Here is a 22,678-nt window from a genome sequence, read left to right as displayed (position 1 = left end):
TTCATCAAATTTTCTCAGAATAAAGCTAAGAATAGGACAGCTTAAATTTCCTGCAGAAAGGCACCCAAATTCACTATAATTTTTGTACATTTTCACAAAGAATGTGTGTGGTTTCTCTGCTCAGACTAAAGTTTAAGATACAGTGATTCTATTTATTCTTTATACAAGCTAGAAACACGGCACAGAGAAGTGGGAAAAAATCATATCCATGAAAAGAAACAGAGTTAAAAGTACAGCAACGTCCCACAGTGTGAAACCAAACAATCCATAACAACACAATCTTGAAGTTTGCAGAGCAAAGTATATTCAAACCCTAAGTAACGTGATACATATACACATGCATAATGCATGGAATGGATATACTAAGATAGCTTTTGTTGAATAAATAATGAGTTCCTGAAACAACTATAACATAAGATCATAGAACTGGATTAAGTCCAAGTCCACCTTCACTTGGTGATAGGAAAGCTCTAGATCTCTAAAAGCATCTCACGCATGTGATGACAGTTTTATTCTTTGCCACTTTGCCTGTGCCAGCACCAGCTCCACCAAGTGCCTCAAAGCCAGTTACAGTAAAAACTTCAGCAACACAATCTGTGGCAATCTCCAATTTTGTTACCAGTCCCTCTACATTATCGACTTCACTGCACCCAGTTGACTTGCAGGTATATTTGGAACATTTTTCCCTCATTATATGCCTTAATGCATCTGAGCAGAAGGAGAGAAATATTGCCTTTGCTACAAGAAGTAAGACAAAAGTAATTCTATACTTTTAGGCAAGTGTAGTTCCAGAGAACTCCAGTTTCATCACAAATTGTATAACCTCAAACTTACCTTCTATGATCTGGGTATTTAAGCGAAACAATTACTGCTCTTATTTCCCTGTTGGTATTCACTTCTCCAAGCCCAACCTCCATAACAACCTCAGCAGTAAGTTGGAAACCACCTGGCTAAATATATCCCCATGATCCCCCTGATTTAGCCTATAGTTTTCCTCCTATCCTTTAAGGGTTAAAAATCCTTTTACTTATTTATTTTCACTGAATTGTTAAGCTTGACCTGAATAATATCTGAATAACAGCAAAACACAAGGATTAATGCATTTGTACAATATTTATTCATTTCCTATTTTGATAAAAAGAGCAAAACCTCAGCTGTGGATAAAAGCACCATATTTATATTGTCCTTTTAAATTCTAAACCACCCACCTGCTCTCTAGTTAAAGTTGCATTTCAAAACCATATTAACTTTTCACAGTTAACTAATAACCATACTTCAACTGCTGACATAACAGCCAGAAGTGGCATTCACTTGTTCATCACTTTCTGTTTCAAGGGTCATTACTCGGTATTTCATAAAAAGAAGCAAAATGTATGACACTCTAAGCCTCCTCTTATTACTTAATAAAAAGCGTAACCGCTGTGAAAATATTGCCTCTCTTGTATTAGAGAAACAATTAAACCCCATTCCCCAGACACAACACTTCACAGGAGGTACGATGCCAGCAAGCGTTACATTTTACTAAGTCTTTAGAAGGGTCATTAATCTTTCAGTCCTGGATCTCAGACACTAAAGTCTAACAGCAGTAAGCAGAGGCAAACATTCAGCGCTCTCTCCCTCTCTTTGTAGGGATAGAAATGTAGTAAACTCTTAAGAGGCCAACAGCTAAAATTAGCCAGAGAGAATTCTATTTAATCTTCTTTAATCTCTCTGATTTTGCAGAATCTCATTAGCGTTAATATTTTCACTTTCCCTGTTACACTGACTCATCGGAGATGCTTCAAGGCCGGCACAGAGCTCGGAGCAAAGCACTCCTACTTTACAATGACTTCCAAATTCACCTACGCCTTAAGTCTTCAGTGAACGTATTATCCCTTTCATCTGTTCAGCAGCATAGTTTGGGTACTATCCAACCAAGGAATAGTAAATAAATAAATAAATAAATAGTGAAACTGACTGCATTTACTTGAATTCCTCTGCTTTTACATCAAATCCATGTAAAACAGAAGGCATTGTCCAAAGAAATGGAAGGCAACCCATACAGCCTTTCCTACGCTGCTGCCACAGAAAGTAACTGTATATATGCAGGAACCAAACCTCTTTGTCCCTGCACCTGCTTTTCCTCATCTGAAGATACAGAAGATTAACTTGTGGATTTCCGAGCACGATAACGGGGATTTTTCAGCCTTAATGACAGAGGCAAATAAAAAGAAGTCTTCACGTAACAATGAGAATTAATTTCGATTACATTAAACCCTAATATGACCAAGCAAGTCAGAAGGACATCGGTGATGGTGTCTCGGGTCTCAGCTCGTGGGCGCTTTGACCTTTGGCAATCCGGAGCGGGCTGTGCAACCCCTCAGCGCGGGGACCAGGACCCCTACGGCACGGAGCGGGACCCCCGCGGCGGGGCGATGCCCGGGGGCCGCGATTTGCCGCCCAGGGCTCCGCGGACGGTTCTCTCCCTGTAAAGGACGGCGAGCCCGGGGCGGCGGCTGCGCTGCGGCGGCCAGGTCGGTGGGCTTCCCCCGACCCCCGCCGCGTCCCGGGAGAGCTCGGGGGGACACCGAGGGCGAGAGGCCGGGAGGGGGGCGCGCAGCCCTTACCTGACAGGAGGCGCCGGTGACCCCCGGAGGGCAGGAGCAGCGGTAGGCGGCCGGGGGCTGGGGGCGGCGGGGCGCGGCGGGGCCGCGGGCCGGCCCCGGGGAGCAGGTGCCGTTGTTGCGGCAGGGCTGGCTAAGGCAAGGGTCCGCGCCGAGGGGGGCGGCAGTGGCCGGCCCCGGGAGGCAGGCGCGGCGCTGCGCCAGGGCCAGCAGGAGAAGCAGGAGCAGCGGGGCGGCTCGGGGCATGGCGGCTGGGTCGGGGTGCCGCTCTGCCTGGGAGAGAGAAGGAGGGGATGGATGGGAGGATGGATGGAGAGATGAAGGGAGGGACGAGGCAGCGGCCGCCAGGCAGCTCCCTACCCTCGTTCCCCGGGCAACCCGCGGGCGGGGACTGGGCGGGGAGGAGCCGGCCGCACTCCGCCGGCCCGGCAGGGGGCAGCCGCCCGCCCCCCGCGTGAGGCGGCCTGAGGGACAGGGGACGTGGGGTCAAGGAGACAGGGGGCACCGTCCTGCTCCCCCCGGCCGGGGTTGGCGCCCGCTTTCAGGAGGCCCTGAAAAGCAGCCCCTGAGGCCTGGGAGTGCTGCTCGGCTCCCGCCTGTGAGGAACTGGGGCTGAAAGTATATCAAGAACAAAGGAGGCAAAGGGCATTAAAATGATCCCTGTAATTGCTCATAGTGGGGGGAAAAAACTTGAGAAATTGCACTTCTGTGTTTATCTAAGTCCGTTTTTTTAAATCCGTTTCTTTCTCTCTTTCCCTGCCTCTGATCAGAGCCAAGATCAGTGATGTGTAAACCAGTGAACGGACTCTGGCCTTCCGTGCTCTCACTTCTACAAAAGTGAAGCATTTAAGTCTCTAGTAACTAATGAGTTTTCATATCTCTGTCAGCAGGTTGCAGGAGAAGGGGTAGCAGCAATAGCTCTTGGTTTTTAGAAACCTTTCAACTTCTTGTACAAGTAAAGGCTGAAACCTGTGTCATGGCCAGAAACAATTGGCAACGCTGACTGAACTGAGAGTCCATCAGGGTGTGTAGCGGCCTGGAGGCAATACTACAGCCACCCTTCTAAGCTGAAGTGAAGTATCATTGCTTTCTGTTACCTGATGTGCCTTGTTCTCTGTTTCACTTCCCCTACCTTTTAGTTTTATGTTCTGTGCCACACTGGCTCCCTCTGCTGGCTCTGCTCTCACTTCGTCCCTAACTCCTTTCACCAGCTCGTTCAGGTGGCTCTGATTCAGCTCCTCTCAACCCCAGGTAACGGTGGGTCCTGATAGTGCCTATAGGCACTGTGGTAATACAAATTTTAAACATATATATACATACTCAAATTAAGTTGCTTCTTCATATTACAACTATCTTCTCCTTAAGGTTACTTTTTCGCTCAATATCAGAGCTCTTCACACAAAAATTGCAGTACTTTTATCTGACGAGTTCATCATCCTTTCTTTACTTATCATTGTCAAATGTCATATCTCTGCAAAAAAACAGGAACTTGGAAGGAATTCTTCCACTTTGAAACTGAACTATGATTTACTGTTCTTTAAGTATGGTGGGTTTGGGGTTTTTTTTTGTTGTTGTTGTTTGTTTTTTGGGTGGTTGGTTTTTTTTCCAAGCATTTTTTTGCAACCATCGTGCACCATGAGAAAACAAAAAGTTCTTAATTTGTTAAGTTTGTCCTTAATAATGTCATAGAAAACAATTCCAAAGGCCATGCCCATGTTAAGTTATAACCGTTTTTCCTATTCCATTCACGAGACCTGTTGCCTTGTTCTACAAGAAAATTATTTGGCTTGACATGATTTATTCCTGATAAGTCCACAGAGGTTTCTACTTGTCTCCTTGTTATCTTCTAAATCCTCTGAAATAACCTGTACTTATAGCCCGGAATTCTAGAGCATTTGATGTTAAAGCAGCTGGGCTGTAATTCTTCATTTCCTCCTTTTCAGTAAAAATGGTTGCTCTGTTCCAGTCTCCTAGGACTTCACCCTTCCACAGAGGTTTTCAAAGATAGTTGTTCATAAAGAGTTTCATCCATTTCTCTAAACATCTTCTAGAGCAAATCATCAGGACAAGTTGAAAAGATGTTCTGCTCTCTAACCTGATCTTTCTTTTTGCTTGAGCTTTTCTCCTGGTGGACCTTTGTTAAAGAACAGGATGCCTGAATAAGCTAGGTAGGGAGTGCCCCTATTTTTTTAATTGGTCTTTGTACCCCCAAAGGTTTTACTAATTCTGATGGAACTCTGACCTATGTCTGAGGCTTTTAAGTGGCCTTATACTTAATATAATTAAATAAGTGTTGGGAAGTGAGGTTTCAAGACTGACAGCTAGATAAGATATTGAATTCTGTTCCCATAGGAATATGGTATTTGCAGAAAAGAGAACAACTTTAAAATTAAGCTAGTCAACACATCCAACTGAGCAGGCCGTAACAGCATCACGTGTTTCTTTTGTGTTTTACAGACTATATAAGCATCGTTTGCATTATACATGCCATTTTCATAAGAAAATATTTAACTGTGCAACACAAAATATTATGCCTATCTAATTAGCTAGTGATTTTCAAAAATGCTGTATTTTTATGCATTTTAATGTTCCAATATGCATAGTTTAAATAATTTTAGTCAGCTTTCTACAAACAAATTACTAATTGAAATATTCAGTAAGGATTGCAAGCTGTCTGCCTCATTTACACTTGCTAGAATGTGAATTGTATTATGTCTAATATTTAAGACACACTAATAAGCTAAGCCACATTACAGCTTAACTACTTATTTTGATGTAGAAGTACTTACCCGCTACTGACTTAAAGGAGATTTTGCCTTTTTTTTTTTAATCTGTTATGATTAAATATTTAGTGAGGAACAAAAATCTCTGATTTCCCAAGGGGCATGTCCCCCATAATAGCAATGATCTTTTTTTAACATTGATGAAATCTTTTAAAACCACCTAACTTAGTTAAATTTTATTTTAATAGTATAGGACTTATTCAGATGAGATAGTCACTGTGTTGAGACTTCTCTGAATAGTACCCGGACTGATTCTTTTCTGTTTCATGTTTTAGGTCAAGCTGCAATCCTGTCTTTATAATATTGGTTGTCAGAGCGCAGAACTGACATTTTCCTCATCTCTCCCTCAGCTTGTGCCTACCTTAAAGTATCTCAGGTGCTTCGCTTCCAATCTATCAAAAGGACTAGGTTTTTAATTTTATATGAGACACTTCAGGAGTGTCCCACTAACGGACACTAAGCCTCCCTAAACTGGAGACAAATTCCCCAAATTGCTCATCATGTTCCCAATCCCATATCCAATAGCTGCTAAAGCTAAAATCCTTTTGAAAATCATTGCCTCAGTCGCGGAAACTATTACTGCTTTTTTAATGTTGTGTTTCATAGGGCTTATAATGCTTTCATTCAAAATGTTTTCTACGTGCCTTTAATTTTCCTTCCCAAGTACGTGCCTTCTATTCAGGTACATTCTATTATTATAACTATTTGAATGACCCATGCCTCAATCTATCAAAGTACTAAAGTACCTGCTTAAGCATATAAGCAGCCCACAGAATCCAGTGACCTTTCAAGTTGCATAACCAAGTGCTTCACATTGGAACTTATTTTGGCTGATGGTCGTGAGTTTGCATTGCGAGGGGAATGTTTGGTGACAATAGGAGATTAGTTTAAGGCTCTGAACAGAGACAAAATTATAAAAAAATATATACTTCACTGCTATATGTGGATGAGAGGGAAATATTGGTTTATTTTTATATGCAACTGAACAATTGCTATTTTTCTTTTATCTAGACAGAGATTGGAAAACACCCTGCACCATGACAATGTGTATGGTTTTATCTGCTTTCCTCCCCAGCCGTTACATTTCCATTTATTTTTCTGCACTGTATTATTAAGCTGCTTGAAACGTGCATGTTTTCTTTTTTGTTTGCTAACTTTGATGTTGGAAACTGGTGATAGTTTGTTTACCACTGTCAATAGTGAAAGTATCTATTTTTATTTAACATTTGCTGTTCAGGGGGATCTGTAATATAAAGAGAGACAGTAATGCAACTACTATCAAGAGAGATGCCAGCCCAGGTACAGAAACATTCTTCGCTGTGGGAAGCATGAGGTCTTGGGCAATTGCCACGTTCTAAGAGGGCATCCATATGGCAGAAGTTAAGCTTTTAGACTGGGGAGCACAAAAACACTGTGCTGTGAAAATCCCTAACACCTGTTTTTATCAGTGTCTGACAGTCAGCAGCATTCCCCATATATTCATCTGTTTGACTCACAGGAACTTTCATCAACCTGAGTATTGGTTTATGGATTTAGAGCAATGGACTGAAATTAATCCACACCTCTAAACAGTGTAGTTGTTTTACAAAGAAAATGACTGTCAGCAATTTAAGGTCTTTCTCTGGAAGACGCCAGAAAAACTAATGTCTCAGTAGCTACCCTACCTTTCTCTAGTAAGCTGTATATGTAATTTGAAACTAGAGACTTTCACAGCAAAGCTGTGCTTTATGCTCTTTTAATGGTTTTTAGTGTCATGTTGTGTGGTATTACAGCAAGTATTACTATACTTCATGAAATAAGAAATTAAAAGACACGACTGATCTGGACCCATGTCTATGTAAATAAAGCTACAGTGGGTAAAATCATGCATATTTATACCAGGTTTGAATCAACTTTCAAGGAGCTTGTTTGAAAAGTCTCTCAAATTAGTTTCAACATTTGTCTTGTGCTGTTAACACAACTGTAGCCTAAGACATTTAAATCCTATAATATAGGTATTATAAAATAATTGAGGGAACGTATAGGTTTTGGCATTTACAAGTCTTCCCTTCTGTTCTTTAAGCCATGTCTTTGGCTCTGAAAAGATGACAATGTGACAACAATTTCAATAGAGATAAAAAATAATTTAAGACATCATTCACAGACTATTTTTTTTCAGTCAGAGAAACGAAGCAAATGGAAAGCAGAATCTTAATGTCAGAATGATCTTATATCTTTTAGAATTCACATAGATGTTTCAACAACTCAAATTAACAGCTATGGACAGCTATCAGAATAAGTATTTGACCATGAGAATTTGAAGTACTAGATCTGAAGAGCTATTTTTATAGTCAGTAAATAAATGACTTATTTATATGAATTTCAAGGTGCATGTGTCAAGAGGACATGATGTCTGTATTCTTATTGAGTGGAAAAACTTACACATCAGAAGCTGTACAGAGGAGAAGAGAAGGAAAAATAAAATTCTGACAGACCTTTTACTGAAATAAAAGCAAATCACAAGATGTTCCAGTGAAAAATATTAAGCCTTAACTTTTCTCTTTGATATTCTTCCTGAGCAATAAACAAAAAGGTTTCAAGGTTTGTGGTTGCAAAGGGACAGCACCTGTGATTTTAAAGGCAGCAGCTGGAAGGTAAAACATCTTAAAGAGAGCAGCTATTAACATTTTTATTTCAACACAAAATCTGAGATCAAATCCAAAACTTAATTGGTAGTGTGTTGTTTTGTTTTCCTTTGTTATTATTATTTCATGCTGTTTTCCTTTTTATTTATTTATTTATTCCTCGGTAACATTACCCTCACTAGATTTAGAATTCACAGATAGATATTGCCTTTTCTATCCGTGTTCTCTTACACCTCATTTTAAAGATTATGCCTCAGTCCAAACTTTCAATTTCCTTCTCTCCCTAGGCATTTCTTTCAACTGAGAGATGTATACCTGTATTTTAGTCAATGGGGATCCACAAAATACCTCAACGCCTTCATACCTTGAATCATCAGGCTCCCAACTAACTTATTCAGTGCTTATCACAACTCACCACATCCTCACCACCCTCCCCAGAGATGTAGAAGTACTACTATTCCAGTTTTACAGGTGAAGCTCCAGGCCAGATCCTAAATGATTTAGGCACCTAACCAACAAGTTGGATTCTTGCCTAGCATCCTACAGGAAGCCAGTGGTAAATAGAAAATTCATCCAATTGCTCTAAACTGCTCAGTTGAGCAATGAAAACATTTGCTAAAGAAAACAACCAGGCCCTAAATTCTGTAAAAATTAAGAGTAGATTTCATCTGTGCACTATGGGAAAAAAAATGAAGCCAGTCTAACACTTATACTAAAAGACGAGGCACTGTGTAATTAACATATACATTGTTAATGTCAAATAAAGTTAAGGAAACAGACTTAATGGATTCAAGGTACTAGTACATTTTGCAGAGGGAGTGGATGTGCACTGGGCACTTCACATAGTCAATGGTCAGAGTTAATGACAGCCTGTTACATATTGTACTGTGTTTCTTAAAACCTTTTGAAAACAAAATGGTAATGTTTTAAGACACTTCTGGGACAATTTTCATTTGGCCTCCCACATAAAAAACCCTCCTTCATTTATATTATGTCAAGACTAGAAGTATGCATGAATAACAGTATCCAGTCCTTATTTGGAGACTGCAAGCAGTAAAGACTTCAGGTGTATTTTCCTCAATAATCTAAATCTTAGTTTTAATTTGAATCAATCTAGTTTCTTCAGTCATCCATTGGATCTCATTTCGCTCTTTTTTTCCTGACAGACTCAGGAGCTATATGCTATCAGAGTTTTTTGTAGATTTTTACTTCTGTAGGTGATTCTACACTAAGATCAAGCAATTTGTTTACATGCTTTTAGATGAACTGAGCATCTTTTAGTCACTGTATTTTTCAGTGTGTTATAGCTCACAAGGAGAATTCATGGCAATACATGCTGACTGCTCGCCATTTCTCCATGTATAATCACTGCAAATACACGTTCTTCATGCAGTTTCCTCCTGTTAACAATCCTTGTGTTCTGAGGAAGCAGGTATTGTGTTTAGCTTACTGTGAGCCTGGAAAAGCTGCATATGGAATACACCAAAAAGTTACATGGAATTTTTCTTATACCATAAAAAGCTTCAGAAATAAATGCCAGAGTGCATAAGTGTCACTTACACATAAATAACTATAAAATGTGATGTTAAATTTATTACTCATACAAATAGAAATAAGGATTCTTAATTGTTTTTACTTATCATAGCAGGACAGGTATCATCAGGCAGGTGTTTAGGTCAACTGCAGTATGGTTTGCAGTATGGTTTAAACATGGCTGTATCACTTTGGCCCCAAACATCTTTTGGGACTTGGACACACGAAATACAGCCATCCTTATTCTGTGCCTTAATACTAGAATAATTCAGTCTTTGGGATAATTGGATAGAAAGTGATTTAGGACATATCATAACTCAACCCAAAAATCTTAGGGAGAAACATGAATATGCCAGCCCAATTTTTGTCAGCTAGCTGATCCTATGTAAGACACTAGTAGGTGGAATTACTCCCTACACTTTTAGTTCTGGGTGAATTGTATATTAACATTTTATGTTTCTGAAAATGACTAGAAAATTATAGAAATCTGCAGTACTAAGAACATCAAGTAGCTTACCTGCATGTTTATAGCATGCACACAATAATACAGCAGTGACAAGTATTCAAACTATTTTCTAGTACAAAAGTGTAACAGCAATTTTTTATTTTCTTTGTCTTCCTGTGTAGCTCAGTAAGTGTCTATAAAGTTAAAGTTCTTCCATGATTTAAGAAGTCAATGATTCAAAATAGGGAATACAGATTCTTTCATTTTTATTCCATATTCAACTTGAATTTTTTTTAATTTAAAATGTACGTATACCTATTAAACAGAAGGAAAGAAAATATACTTACAGGATTCTCTGGAGTACATAGCCACATACCAAATTCCCTAGTGCATCGGGTTTTGTTCAAGTAATGAGAAATCCAAGTAATAAAAACTTAACACCCTATCTCAAAGATGCGCCTAGTTATTTCAGCAAAATGCATACATTTTTGGTGTGCGTATACTATGGTGTTACAAATGGCCAGTATCAGCCAGGCAGGCATTTTTTCCATTAGGTAGTACCTCTGTAAACGAAGTTTTACTCTGGGGAGGAAGGCTGGTTGTTTTTGAAAATGACAGTGTCAAGGTATTGATCACCTACCTTAAAATAAACAGTTCCTTTCCTCCATGATTACCAATTATACAAAAAAGCTATCATAGCAATTTAAAAACAAAGGAACAGAGTTACTGACATTAACAAACTTACTAAAGATTTTTCAATAAAGATACATAAATTCTAAACTTGAAAACCAAAGTACACTCTTATGTATGCATATTGAGCAATTTTTCCACTCATTAATTTTTTCTACACTCTGTAGTCCAAAAGGCAAGGTATTAAGTATTTCTTTACTACATTAAAAAAGGCACATGGCAAAAATAATCTTTCATCCATATGACAGTTTCAGCTACTTGCACAGGTGCTGTAGCACAGCCTTTCGTGGCTAACATGTTGTTTAGAAAAGCAGCAGCACAATACATATCCATGCTGCTTACAGCCTAGCAGCAAATGGAAAATACCTAGTCCTTGTTGCTCTGAAGGGGAAGTCACACACTTTGACAAAGTTCTACAGATTCTTTTTGGAGCACTGAAAGACAATAACTATGTTTAGTGTGGTGGAGAAAGGGGAGCTAAGAGACACGCAAAAAAAAAAAGATCCACACACAGGGAAATCCTAGTTGATCTCAGCTATTTGCTAATTTTCTACACCTTTTTCTCTTTACGCTATTATGGACATGCCAGGTCTATATCAACTCAAGATCAGGCATCCCACAGCTGTCAAAACCAATACCAAATGTTATCCAAACGTTATCGAGCTCGAATGTACAATTCTCTCTGAGAAACGTGCATCCAATATCAAGCAGCATCTTATTCTGTTCCTTCACCCATAGTGTAAAGTCTAAAATAATCTGTAAACTGCACAGGGGACTCTATAGAAAATGAATTTTGCAGGTGCAGGTTACTAAAAAGTTAGCCATTTGCACCATAACACAGAAGGTTAATTATATAATTAATTATATAACATGACCAGAAACATCTTGAGCATCACTACAGACATACAGACCATTACTGTCATCATTCACCTATTCAGATTCCACATTTGGGATAGGAGTTATATATATATAAAGTCTTTCGCATTTCACATTCTTAATTTTACCTAATCTTTCAACTTTCAGGCAACGTCTGGATGATATTTTTGGCTAATACCTGTAAGAACTGCTCTTTCCAGAAAATTCTGTATATGGAATTATGGCATCTCCATAATTGCTGTCAAATCATGTTAACTACTTATCCTCGAAGAAGTTGGAGATGACATATTCTAGGACAGAGAGAAACTCTGAGAACTCCTGGACACAGGTAAATATCACTTCACTAAATATTAAAAACAAGTAACATGCCAGAAGAAAGTTTTGAAATAAAAACCCATTCTAAGTAAGAGAAGTAGAAGCAATTAAGGCCTGTAATTTTCTTTCAGTCGAAACAGAGTCCTATGAAGACGAAGATTACTCATGATCTGCAGCTGCAGAGACCCTTGTCACTTCCACTCATTTTATTGGAAAATTTAGAAAACCTCTCTCTGCATATAAATTTCTTCTATTGAACTTATTTAAATTGATAGAGTAGCACAAAACAGAGCAAGACTATTTAAGATGCATATCAACTTTTCTGATTCTCAGTTATTAGTAAATGCATGCATGCAGTTTTGATTTTACATTCTAAATATAGTCAGCTAATTTTGGAATTGCAATGTGTTTTACTAAAACAGATTTATCTAGTTGGGTCTTGAAAAACCCAGCAATGGGGACTGCACAATCTCTCTGGGGATGTGAAACAGGGATAATCCCTTCCCTCAGTCTACCAGCCATGCTCTTGTTAGTGCAGCACAGGATGTTACTGCCTTTATTTGCTGCCAGGGCACAATGCTGACCTGAATTCAGCCTTTTGCAGCAGAGCTACTCTCCACCTAGTTAATCCTTTTGTCTCTAATTTCTTGTCTGCTAGAAGAACATGATGCTTCTGGTCTTAAATTGGAAGTTACCAGTCATAGAATTCAGCGCTACTGAAGTTGGGATAATTTTACTGTTCAATAGCCTTTTCCCCACTGTATTCTCCCCCCTCCTCCTGCCTTTTGAAGATCTTCTGTAGTTTTAGTATCCCAGAATATAGCTTGCTCCTGGGAAGCGCTGGTTTTAGGAAAGAAAGAAACAGGTTGGAAATTTTTGCTTTTTTAGCTATTGTCTCAACAGTTTTAATATAAAGAAATAATGACCTGTGATTAAAGTTTGAAAGGGGAGGCTGGGAAATAAACTGCCACCTCATAGACTATTTCTGCACCATGTTTTGCATCACCTGCCTGCCAGAGAGGCTTCTGCATACAAGAAGTCCAAAGAACAAAGCAGCTGCAGTCAGACCAAGCCTAGCCTATTTAGCCTAGAACACATGGATGACAACTAAAGGAAGAGTAAAACAAAACACATTTTCTTTAAATGTTGTGTTTCTCATCACTTCTAGGTCAGGGCCTTCCTACACCAAACAAAATTTAACTAAATTCTTTTTTTCTCCTATGACTTACTTCTTAACTGACTTCAAAGCATGCTAAGGTTGCTATCTTCCCTGAAATAATAGGCTTTACTTTAGTGAAGATCTAAGATATTTACCCTGATTTTTATCAGAAACTACTACATCAAATCCTTTCAGTATTTAAGCCCATCCACCACGTGAAGCTGCCACAGGAGTCTTGTGAGATAAAACTGGAAGAAAGGGGAGTCACAGAATGGGAGGACAGGCTTCTGCAAAGCGATGAAGTATGATTCCATAATACCTAGCTCCTGAATTGAATGCCACAAAATAGCGTTATTTACAGTTACACATTTGGCACAAGTTCTCATACTAACTTATTGTAGTACTCTTGCATACAAGGGAAGAAACTGAAAAATTCACTATTTTCCCTTCCTGTAGCAACCCAGCACCCAAGACAGTTAAAAATAGGTACAAGCCAGGAGTGCTGGCTACAAAGACAGCTATAAAGCTAAGGAATCTCATGACCTTATCTACCTTTCTCTCAGTTTTATCTTTGGGAAATAGCTGTTTAGATGAGAGAACTTCATTTCTTAAGGACCATGGCAGCATCAACCTGCCTTGGCTTTCAGTATGAGATGGTAGTGTTGAAGCTTACCTGTGCAAAGGGGAACCTCCTCCTTCCACCTCTTCCCTTTTCGTGTTCTCAGAAAGTGGGGGCAGAATACTTGCTGTCTCCCATTTATGCCAAGGCATACCTACCTGCTATCTTTAATGGGGACTCAAAAATAGTGACAGCCTATTAAAGCAAGGGGAAACAACCAAAAGAATCCTAATGCTTCTGTCTGTCTGCTTTCCTCCCCTCTTCCAACATGCTGTTTACAGGTTGAACAGGACATTTTCCTTAACTGTAAGATGAAGGAAATTTCACAGGAGGTTCCCCCTCCATGTTTTGTTTGGGAGGTGGAAGGCATTCACTTTTATCTCTCCTCTTACTTCCTTTTTTTTTTTTTTGGTCTTTTTCTGACCCAGGTTGCAGAAGTTGTAACCACACTGTAGTTACAGCAAAAGCCATCAGGGCCTTTTTTAGCCTGGTGCCTTGAAAACATTGGATATATCTTCATTGTTTTACACATACACAGGCACACGCACTGCTTCATTCTGTTTCTGGTTCAAGACTTGACAACTCCCTACACACACCCAGCAAAGGAGACCCAACTTCAGTTCCTCCTCTACCCCCCAAAAAAGGCACGTGTTCGTTCAATACATGCACATTTCTGTAAAAGACACAGACACGGTATTTCTTTAAAGGCATATTCTATGTTAGCCCACTGGAAGTTATTCTTTGAGCTCAGAGACAGTTAAAACCATGAAATGTGTTTCCTAGCTGCTGTATAACCACACATTAATGTTCTTTTTAAAAGTGTTTGATTGCGCAGCTTATGCCCTTGCACTGGTGGAGCACCACGGGGGGGGGGGGGGGTGACTACTCCTGCAACCAACTGCACTCAGCTGAGCAAACTTAATAAAAACAGGAAAGAGCACACTGAGAGAACATTTCTTCTGACATGACAGAAAACTTCTAGGCCTTAGGAAACACAGTATATTAGTTGTGTAGCTCCAACTATCAAGAGACTAGGAAAGTAAAGCTAGGAAAGTAAAGCAGGAAAAAAAAAAAACAGAACAAGCCCTAACATGACTGAACTATCAGTAAAACCTTTTCCCCCTTCCAACATTTTTATTGTAGTCTCTCAGCAAATTTCACTTCTCCTTAACTCTGTCAGTGTTACCTATAGAAAAGCTTTTTTGGTTTTGTTTGTGGGGGGCAGGGGAGTGGGGTCCTGCATTATCCTTGGTCCTGAAGTCAGGTATAGGGTTCAAAAATCACAGGAACTGATATTACACTTGAAGACAGGTTGCTGAAAAAGATGTGGGACAGGGCCCAGAAACTCTGCAGATTACATACCTACCTCCAGGAAAGAGGGCACAAGTGACCCAGGCACCCGGAATTTCAATCCCTGCCCGAGGTACCCACCTTCTCAGTAAATGAAAGCTCAGTAGGGAAAGGAGATGGTAAAACTTTCACATACAGATGGCTTGCATGACTTAATTGCTGAGAATCTCTGTTCCCCACAACCATACTTATTTTTTTCTATCTGATCAAGTTTGACACTGGCCATAGCAATTTTATACATACTTGGAGCTGATTCTTGTACATCTTCCTACAGAACATAAATTAAAGCAGAACTACAACTTACTAATTTCATTTCAGACTTTGCACTACTTAAATATTCCCTATGCAAAGGATTTCTGTATAAAGCAAACCTTTAAGGACAACAAAAAAAATCACTGCCCAAGTTCAGTAACACACATCAATGCTTAGGTGGCACCTTTTTCATGAATTGAGAGCAGCAATAAAAACTATTCTGAAGGATTTGAAACTCAACCAAAATAGTAATTGATAGTGTTCTTAAAATCAGTTAAGTGTTACCATATTTAAAAAGGCCTCTATTTTCAAAAATAAGACTTTCTTCTGACAAAGGTACACAAAGCAGTTCAGTCCTAAGCATATTACATATTCTTAAGAGTCCTACATAATCTGAAACATCTACATCTGAACACAGCTACAATTGATGTTAGCAAGCTTTTCTCTGAAAGCTCCTGAAAAGGAATACCTATCATTCTGCCCCACCCCTCTGCTGGTTCTCTGCTACTCTTAGATCCTACGTTTCTGCTTGCAGTAAGTACTACAGTCCTGCAAACTGTAACTGCTCAATTTATTTTAATAATCAACTATCTTTAACCTTTTAAGACAGACTGCTCTGCCAACACACTATAAGCTGCCCTAGGGGACAGGGGGCAGGTGGGGGAGAAAGTGACACCCAAAAGTGTCACCGAGAGGGTGGTCGCACACTGGAACAGGCTCCCCAGTGAAGCAGTCACTGCACCAAGCCTGTCTGAATTTAAGAAGCGATTGGACTGTGCACTTAGTCACATGGTCTAAACTTTGGGCAGACCTGTGTGGTGCCAGGAGTTGGACTTGATGATCCTATGGGTCCCTTCCAACTCGGGGTATTCTATGATTCTTTGAAAAGAGTTTAAGTTGACTTTTCAGGCCAACTACATCCTTATCCTGCTCTGTGCTGATAATGACAGCCAGAACAACAACAAAAATCAATTGTCACAGGAGGAACTTGTTTTTTCCTTCCTTTTGAAACAGGCAACCAACAACTTATTTTCCCACTGAAACAGAGTTACACAAATGGCTGTAAATCAAATTTGAAAACACCTCAAAGTCGATGAAAGCCAGATTCTAGAGGGAGACAACAGGGGTAAAAAAAATATCAATACACATGATATTTTAATACAAAATATTAGCTTTTTTTTTTTACACAAGTCAGTTTTTTTAAAATATAGAACCTTAAAAAAAATGAACAAATTGCTATCCACACTATAAACACTTCTTTGTGCTCAGTTTGATCAAGTTATCAGAACAATTTAAACACCAGTCCATAAACACTGCCTTGAAGTTTTATGAAAACTATGCCGCACTGTGCACTACCATTATATGTACAGTGTGAAGCGCCTTCTTTCAGTTTTAATACCGTAGTAGAAACTGTTATCAGGTTCTTTGTGCAAGGATTTCACATTCTACTCATGCTCATGACAGATTTGCGTTACATTTCAGTTGCACTGGTATGAGCAACCACATGTAATTCTGTGAATGTTCACTGTAAGAATGTCCGTACATGTATTGAAATACATAATCTGAAAGTACAAGTTCTTCAGCTAGATAAAAGAAAATTTGTTATTGTTAGTTGAGGGGAAAGACTAGCCTGATTAGCCAGAATTTAACAATTACTAAGCACTGAAATGAATTTTGATTTCTCAAAGTTGAATAAAAGTAATTAACTATCATATTTTCATAGAGATGAACTATATAGCAGGTACATCTCAGGAATATTTGTAATTGCCCATTTTTTTGAACCCACAGAACAGAAAAAAATTCCCTTTAAGTTGGAGGTCTTAAAAGGTCTTGTTTTAATAGTAAATCATCCACAAGTTGCAGGCTGTTAGCCAAGTAGATTTAGGATGATTTACTTGCATTACAGCAATTTACACAATTGAACTTTATGCATACAGTACAAAACTATGAACAAAAAGGTGAAGCAAACTTTTTTATTTATATTCAGGTAAAAACATTAACCTGATGAAGTAAATTATTGCAGATTTGAGAAATCAGCACATAAAACAGTTGGACAGAGCATTGCTTACAGGTGCTTTATCTGTGTCAAAAGACAAAGGCTGAACTGTTTGTTCCAAGCTAGCGCTGAGGGGAGAAAAAAACTACAAAAGTAACCAGGAACTTAGATCAAGAACAAGAAAATTGTTTACTCAAACAGGGAATGAAACAGCTAATTTGTCTTTTAAAAAACTTTACATCAATTCGAAATGCTCTGGCCTTACCACAATACACACTGGCCAGCCCAAGCTGTTGGACTTCAACTACATGAAATTCTTCCTAGCCTCTAGTAAGAGGCTTCTGCTGCCTGAATCACTGTGTAAACAGCTCTAGAGCGCAGACTGGTAAAGACGGTCACCAGTATATCCTACCACTACAGTAAAACTATGCTATAAGAAAGGTTCTACCTAGTTACAAAGGCTGAATTATATTGACAATATATATTTGATTTCAGTAAAATTTAAATTATCTTAAATCAGAGAAAAGAGGCATGGAGCAGTTAAATGCTCATGCTAACCAAAACATAACAATTGTTGAATGTTGCACACAAAAAGAACCAAGTGAATTGCACATCAGACAATACATGAGGATGGGTAAAATTAGAGGCAGGTGAGGGTACACAGAACTAGTCTACTAAACTAGATTTGTCAAATACATGGTGTATTTTAATTTCTGTACTTATGTACAAAAGTTGTCTTTGGAGGAAAAACTTCAGACTTCAGCTAGATGGATACACACAGCCCAGTATTAAACTGCACAGCGACATTTATTGTTCCAGCCTGGAAAAACATCCCTTTTTAAATTTCACACAGCAAAGCAAGTTAAAAACTTCACTCATCAAATAAATGATAATTTAAACAAGAACTTGCTAAAGAAACCTTGTCACAACAACTTTTTAGGGCCTGATCACTTTAAGTCCAAAGGGGCCTTTAATGAATATCAACCAAGTGTCTTTTGTTTATAATCTGCAAGCCGTTTTTCTACAACAAGAAGGCGTAACACGTTTCCTTGACTCAGGTGATATATTTAGAAAAGAATCATGAGTTTCTCTTTTGCTGTAACAGGCAGACATTGCATTTTTCATTGTGATCAGGAAAGATGGAATGACTGCTGCCCTTCTCTTGCAGCTATTAAGAGTTTTTCACGCATTATCTCAATGGTTGAATAGTCTGGCAATTTGAGATAGTTCACACAAGTCATTACTGAGGGCAAGAAGTCATCCGGATTCTCTGTAGACTCAAATGTCTTGCGTACAATTGTCAATGGAGGATTCAAACTTCGAAAGCCTATTGAGAAGAGAAGAGATTCAGAACAGCGACAGCAGGCAGACATCTCCAAACACCAGCTCTCAATCCATGCTTTTCAAAGTTTAGTACACGGCTTTACAAGGCCATAGAACAAGCCAAAATCTTTTCTGTAGATTAGCTTTCCAATATTAATAAAAGAAATAAACTAGACCCCTCTATTTTTAGTTGTGTTCTTTATGTGGGGGAAAAAGACACATACTGTTCCAAGCATATGTTTTAAGTTTGTTATTCATACACATTTTCTATCATTCTCCAAATTTGACTGCTGTACCAACCACATGTTCTCTAGCTGAAGTTTTTATACTCCTAACCCTCAGTCCTATCTGCACTCTCTCCCTAAGAGATTAAAAAAATAAACATTTCTTAAAGCAACTTGTCCTTAATGTCAATTCTTCCTTTATCTAGAAGTAGAGAATTTAAGTAATGTTCAGACAAGAGTATGGCAAGAGAAGTATTTTCTAATGATCCCTAGCAAACACAGCAAATTCCTCAGCCCCTCCCCCCCCCAAAAAAAAACTGACATTCAAAAGGCGAGGAATAATGGTACTAACTACACGAATTTAAGTTTTGTTTAGAAGTTCTAAATATTTTGAACTTTGCCCTCCAGTAGGTTATCTGGTAACATGAATTAAACTAGGAGAGAGTCCTTCACATGCAAATATCATGAGATTAACACAAAGTTCATAATATAATTCTACCTTAAGTCTACCACGACACTCCTAAAACTAGAAATAGCAAACATATGAAGTTGTAAAATGAACACGTTTATTTTTTCCCACTTTACTGAAGTAATCAATCCACCTATTCTGAAATATATCAGTAAATCTTGATTTCACATACAGCAATATACAAAAAACAAAACCTACCTCCTACAGGCAGTCTGGGGCTACCCGTCACAAACTGAAGAAACAGTCTTTGCTGCTCACTATCAAAACTACTGAGAATTTCAAAGAGATACTTCACTGCTCGACTAAGAGGGGAAAAAGAGAGAACTTCAAATTTGTTTGTACTTAAAATAATTGCAGAGTCATCTTCAGTGCAATGTATCTTCAAATACATAATTCCCACATCTTGAACACACATATAAAGGTTATTTGGATGTGCATGTTCTATTGCCAATACTTTTTATTAAAAAAAAAGAGACCAGCACCATATTACCTGTCATGTGTATAACCGTGATCTGGCCTGCAACATTCCATTAATGTCTTTGCATCCCAGGTGTCAGTTTTGCTGCCACACAAGAGCTGCTCCAACTATAAAAATAAAAAACAAGAGGAATTTTTCCCTTTTAGAACGCAATGCAGAGTGAGTACTGTCTGTTTCGATTACTACTATAATAACAATAGTATTCTATTCTACTTTTTGGAAAACCTTGCTGCAAAATGACCTTAGTCACACCAAACAGCCTCCCTCCCCACCCTGCTTTTTGAATGCAATAGCTTCAGCCAAATGACATCCTCATTCACTCAACCCACCTTCGCACTCAATCCACTCCTACATGAGATGTGACATGTATCTCTTAGAAAAGTGATGCAGCTGTAATAAGTAATTCACACTGGGGGACTAAAAATGCCTTAAATATTTTAAAACACAATTTTTACAGTTACAAAGAAATGTTAAATTTTTACTATTTTAAAGACAACTAGGGAAATGGAAAGACTAGATTATTTACAATTGCTTTTTGGACATTTTACACTTGCTTTTTAGAAATCCGCTCTCTTCACTGAAAGAAAAAAAAGTAATTATTATCAGAGATATATCTGTCATGTGGTAGTTTTTGGTTTTTACTTCAACTTATCTTGCTTGTTCTTTCTATGCACATGGGCAAGCAGAGTTGATATGCTACAGCCAAAGCATTAAAAGCTTTTAGAGACGTCCTTCCAGGATAGACAACGAGTTGTAAAGCCCAGATCTCAGTGAAAATAGCTTCTCTTTGTGAACAAAAGAATTCTACAAGTTCTTTATCATCACTTACAGAGGGTTTATGAAGAGGATCAAATGGCTCGATAGACAGACTATCAGCAACAGAACTCTACATCCCACACGTATATCCTATTAAGGACAAAGTATCTTATCTGGTACAACTCCTATTGCTCAATTTTGATCAACTATATTTGTAGATTAGCAACAGACTAGTGTCAGCATTTTGAAATTTCCAAAGAGAAACATCATTAAACCATGACAAACAGTGACAGCACAGAATCCCATCCACATCCTATAAAGAGGAAAAGGTTAAGTAAAGCACTTGAACTACAAGAATTTGCTTTTTTAGTAGCCTTTAATTTGTTAGAGAAAAAAATGGTGGTGTTCTCTGCAAGTAGTACCACGAGAAAGTCATGGAAGAATCAACACTAGCAGTTGCAGATCTAAGCTTTAAGAAACTCTTACACTGCAAAGCATCAAGAACAAAAGGTTTACGTGGTTTATGTGAAGATTTATGTGAAGACTTCACTAACATTTTCAAAGCATGTAACATTTCTTCATGAAGTCAAAGGTATAAGTTTATGAAGGTTTATGAAGGCAAATCCTTGAAAATATAGTCTTCAAATAAACTCCCTAAAGGCATAGTATTAAAATGTTCTCTTTTCTAGCCTGGACACTAGTTGTGTCTCAGTTCAGTCCACTTGAGAGTAAGAATTTTAAGAGTTAATGTGGTAGGTGTGAAAACAAGGCATCAAGATCAACTATCCTGTTCTTCACTTCCTGTTACTGTCTAAAACAGTAATAAAAAAAAAAGCAGATTTTTTTTTAATAGAACATTAAGGTATCATCCACATCTTTACCTATAGCTATTAAGAGGTACTACAATACAAGGAATTAGTTAGTTTCCATGACAGTATGGAGCCTGTACACACAAACAGAAGCCCTTCTCTGAGAAAAGCTGGATCCACTCATCTTTAAAGAAAACTGTTCATAATAAAAACAGCAAATGACTATTGAACACAAATCTCAAACATTTAAATTTGTGATTTAAAAGACACCAAGTTTTACCACTGTGCAGCACGTGTAATGTTGTCAGACAGCGTGTGTTAGGACTGCACAGCATTCAGTGCATACCTCGGTTCAGACTGTTCCTAGCTATTTAGTCATAAGGTTATAAAAGCATCATTTAAGAACTCATATACCAACCTCCTCAGGATAGAAGTACTGAAGATGACTGAGGGGGAAGACCGATTCAAACCCATCTCTGAAAGAGTCAAACTGTCTGGCAACGCCTTCATTTAGTGCCCAGAATATCACCAACTGCAATGGTGGGAGGAAAAAGTTTATTTAAATAAAGGAAGAGTAGAATGATCAAAATTGCACAAAAAGGCTACAACTACAGAAAAAAACAGCTCCATATAAGCCTAGCCATATGCTCACTATAGTTTCAGCAAAGTTAGAGCATTAATTCATGGAGCTCTTCTACAGCATTGCCTCATTCTGCCTTAATTTATAAGCTTGTACTGCTGCACATGTGCAAGTGCAGTGCAACACCATTGCAATGAATCTCATGTGGTCTGTCATTGCAGATTATCAAAAGACATATGAGTTCAAACAACCCTCATAGAATACCCTAAGCATGCAACTCAGACTAATTTAAACAACTTCACTGATTTTATTTTTGATAAAACAAAGCTAGCACATGGAAATCAGAATAGCTGGTTAAAATGATTCTATTCAACAACATATTGCAAAAACAAATCTAAACCTACTCCAAAGTTTCAGGTATTTTTACAAGGCTAGCAGTCTTCGTACACTTATCTCTTTAAAATTGACAATGATACTTAAAGGATTTCTGTTTCAATATTGCATTAGTTTCTCCTCTAAAGAAATATATAGGTTCCTTTTCTAATATAGAGGTAGAGGAAATTACTCTTTTGTTATATTAAGTGTCTTAATCCTATAGAAATGAGGGGGGCCGGGGGGGGGATACCTTGATTTTAAGTCACTTTAAGAATCATAAGGCAAAAGACAGTAAGACAAATAGGGTAAATTTTGGGGGTGAGTTTTTGTTTGTTTTGGTATCTGCAGTTTTTCCCTCAGGATTAAACAGACCTTCCAAAGAAAACAGCACATACTTAAACAACAATCCTGGTCACCTG

At 38.4% G+C, this 22,678-nt stretch overlaps 2 protein-coding genes across 2 annotated transcripts in view; both read right to left on the bottom strand.

Annotated features, from left to right (window-relative positions):
- DNER (delta/notch like EGF repeat containing) overlaps nt 1-2,873 on the bottom strand; it is a 121,163-nt gene extending 118,290 nt beyond the window's left edge. The window contains exon 1 of the mRNA XM_050712537.1: nt 2,607-2,873. Coding sequence (XP_050568494.1) covers nt 2,607-2,849 — 243 coding nt within the window. The 5' untranslated portion in view covers nt 2,850-2,873. The remainder of the gene's footprint in view (nt 1-2,606) is intronic.
- A 14,334-nt stretch (nt 2,874-17,207) lies between these two features.
- The window catches only part of TRIP12 (thyroid hormone receptor interactor 12), a 74,372-nt gene continuing 68,901 nt past the window's right edge, over nt 17,208-22,678 (bottom strand). The window contains 4 exon segments of the mRNA XM_035544381.2: nt 17,208-18,572; nt 19,460-19,563; nt 19,752-19,846; nt 21,723-21,836. Of these exon segments, the coding sequence (XP_035400274.1) occupies nt 18,376-18,572; nt 19,460-19,563; nt 19,752-19,846; nt 21,723-21,836 (510 nt within the window). The 3' untranslated portion in view covers nt 17,208-18,375.

Source organism: Cygnus atratus, chromosome 9, assembly GCF_013377495.2.
Source record: "Cygnus atratus isolate AKBS03 ecotype Queensland, Australia chromosome 9, CAtr_DNAZoo_HiC_assembly, whole genome shotgun sequence".
Lineage (NCBI taxonomy): Eukaryota > Metazoa > Chordata > Aves > Anseriformes > Anatidae > Cygnus > Cygnus atratus.
Note: the sequence above shows the minus strand (reverse complement) of the source record. Positions and strands in the feature narration are given on the sequence as shown.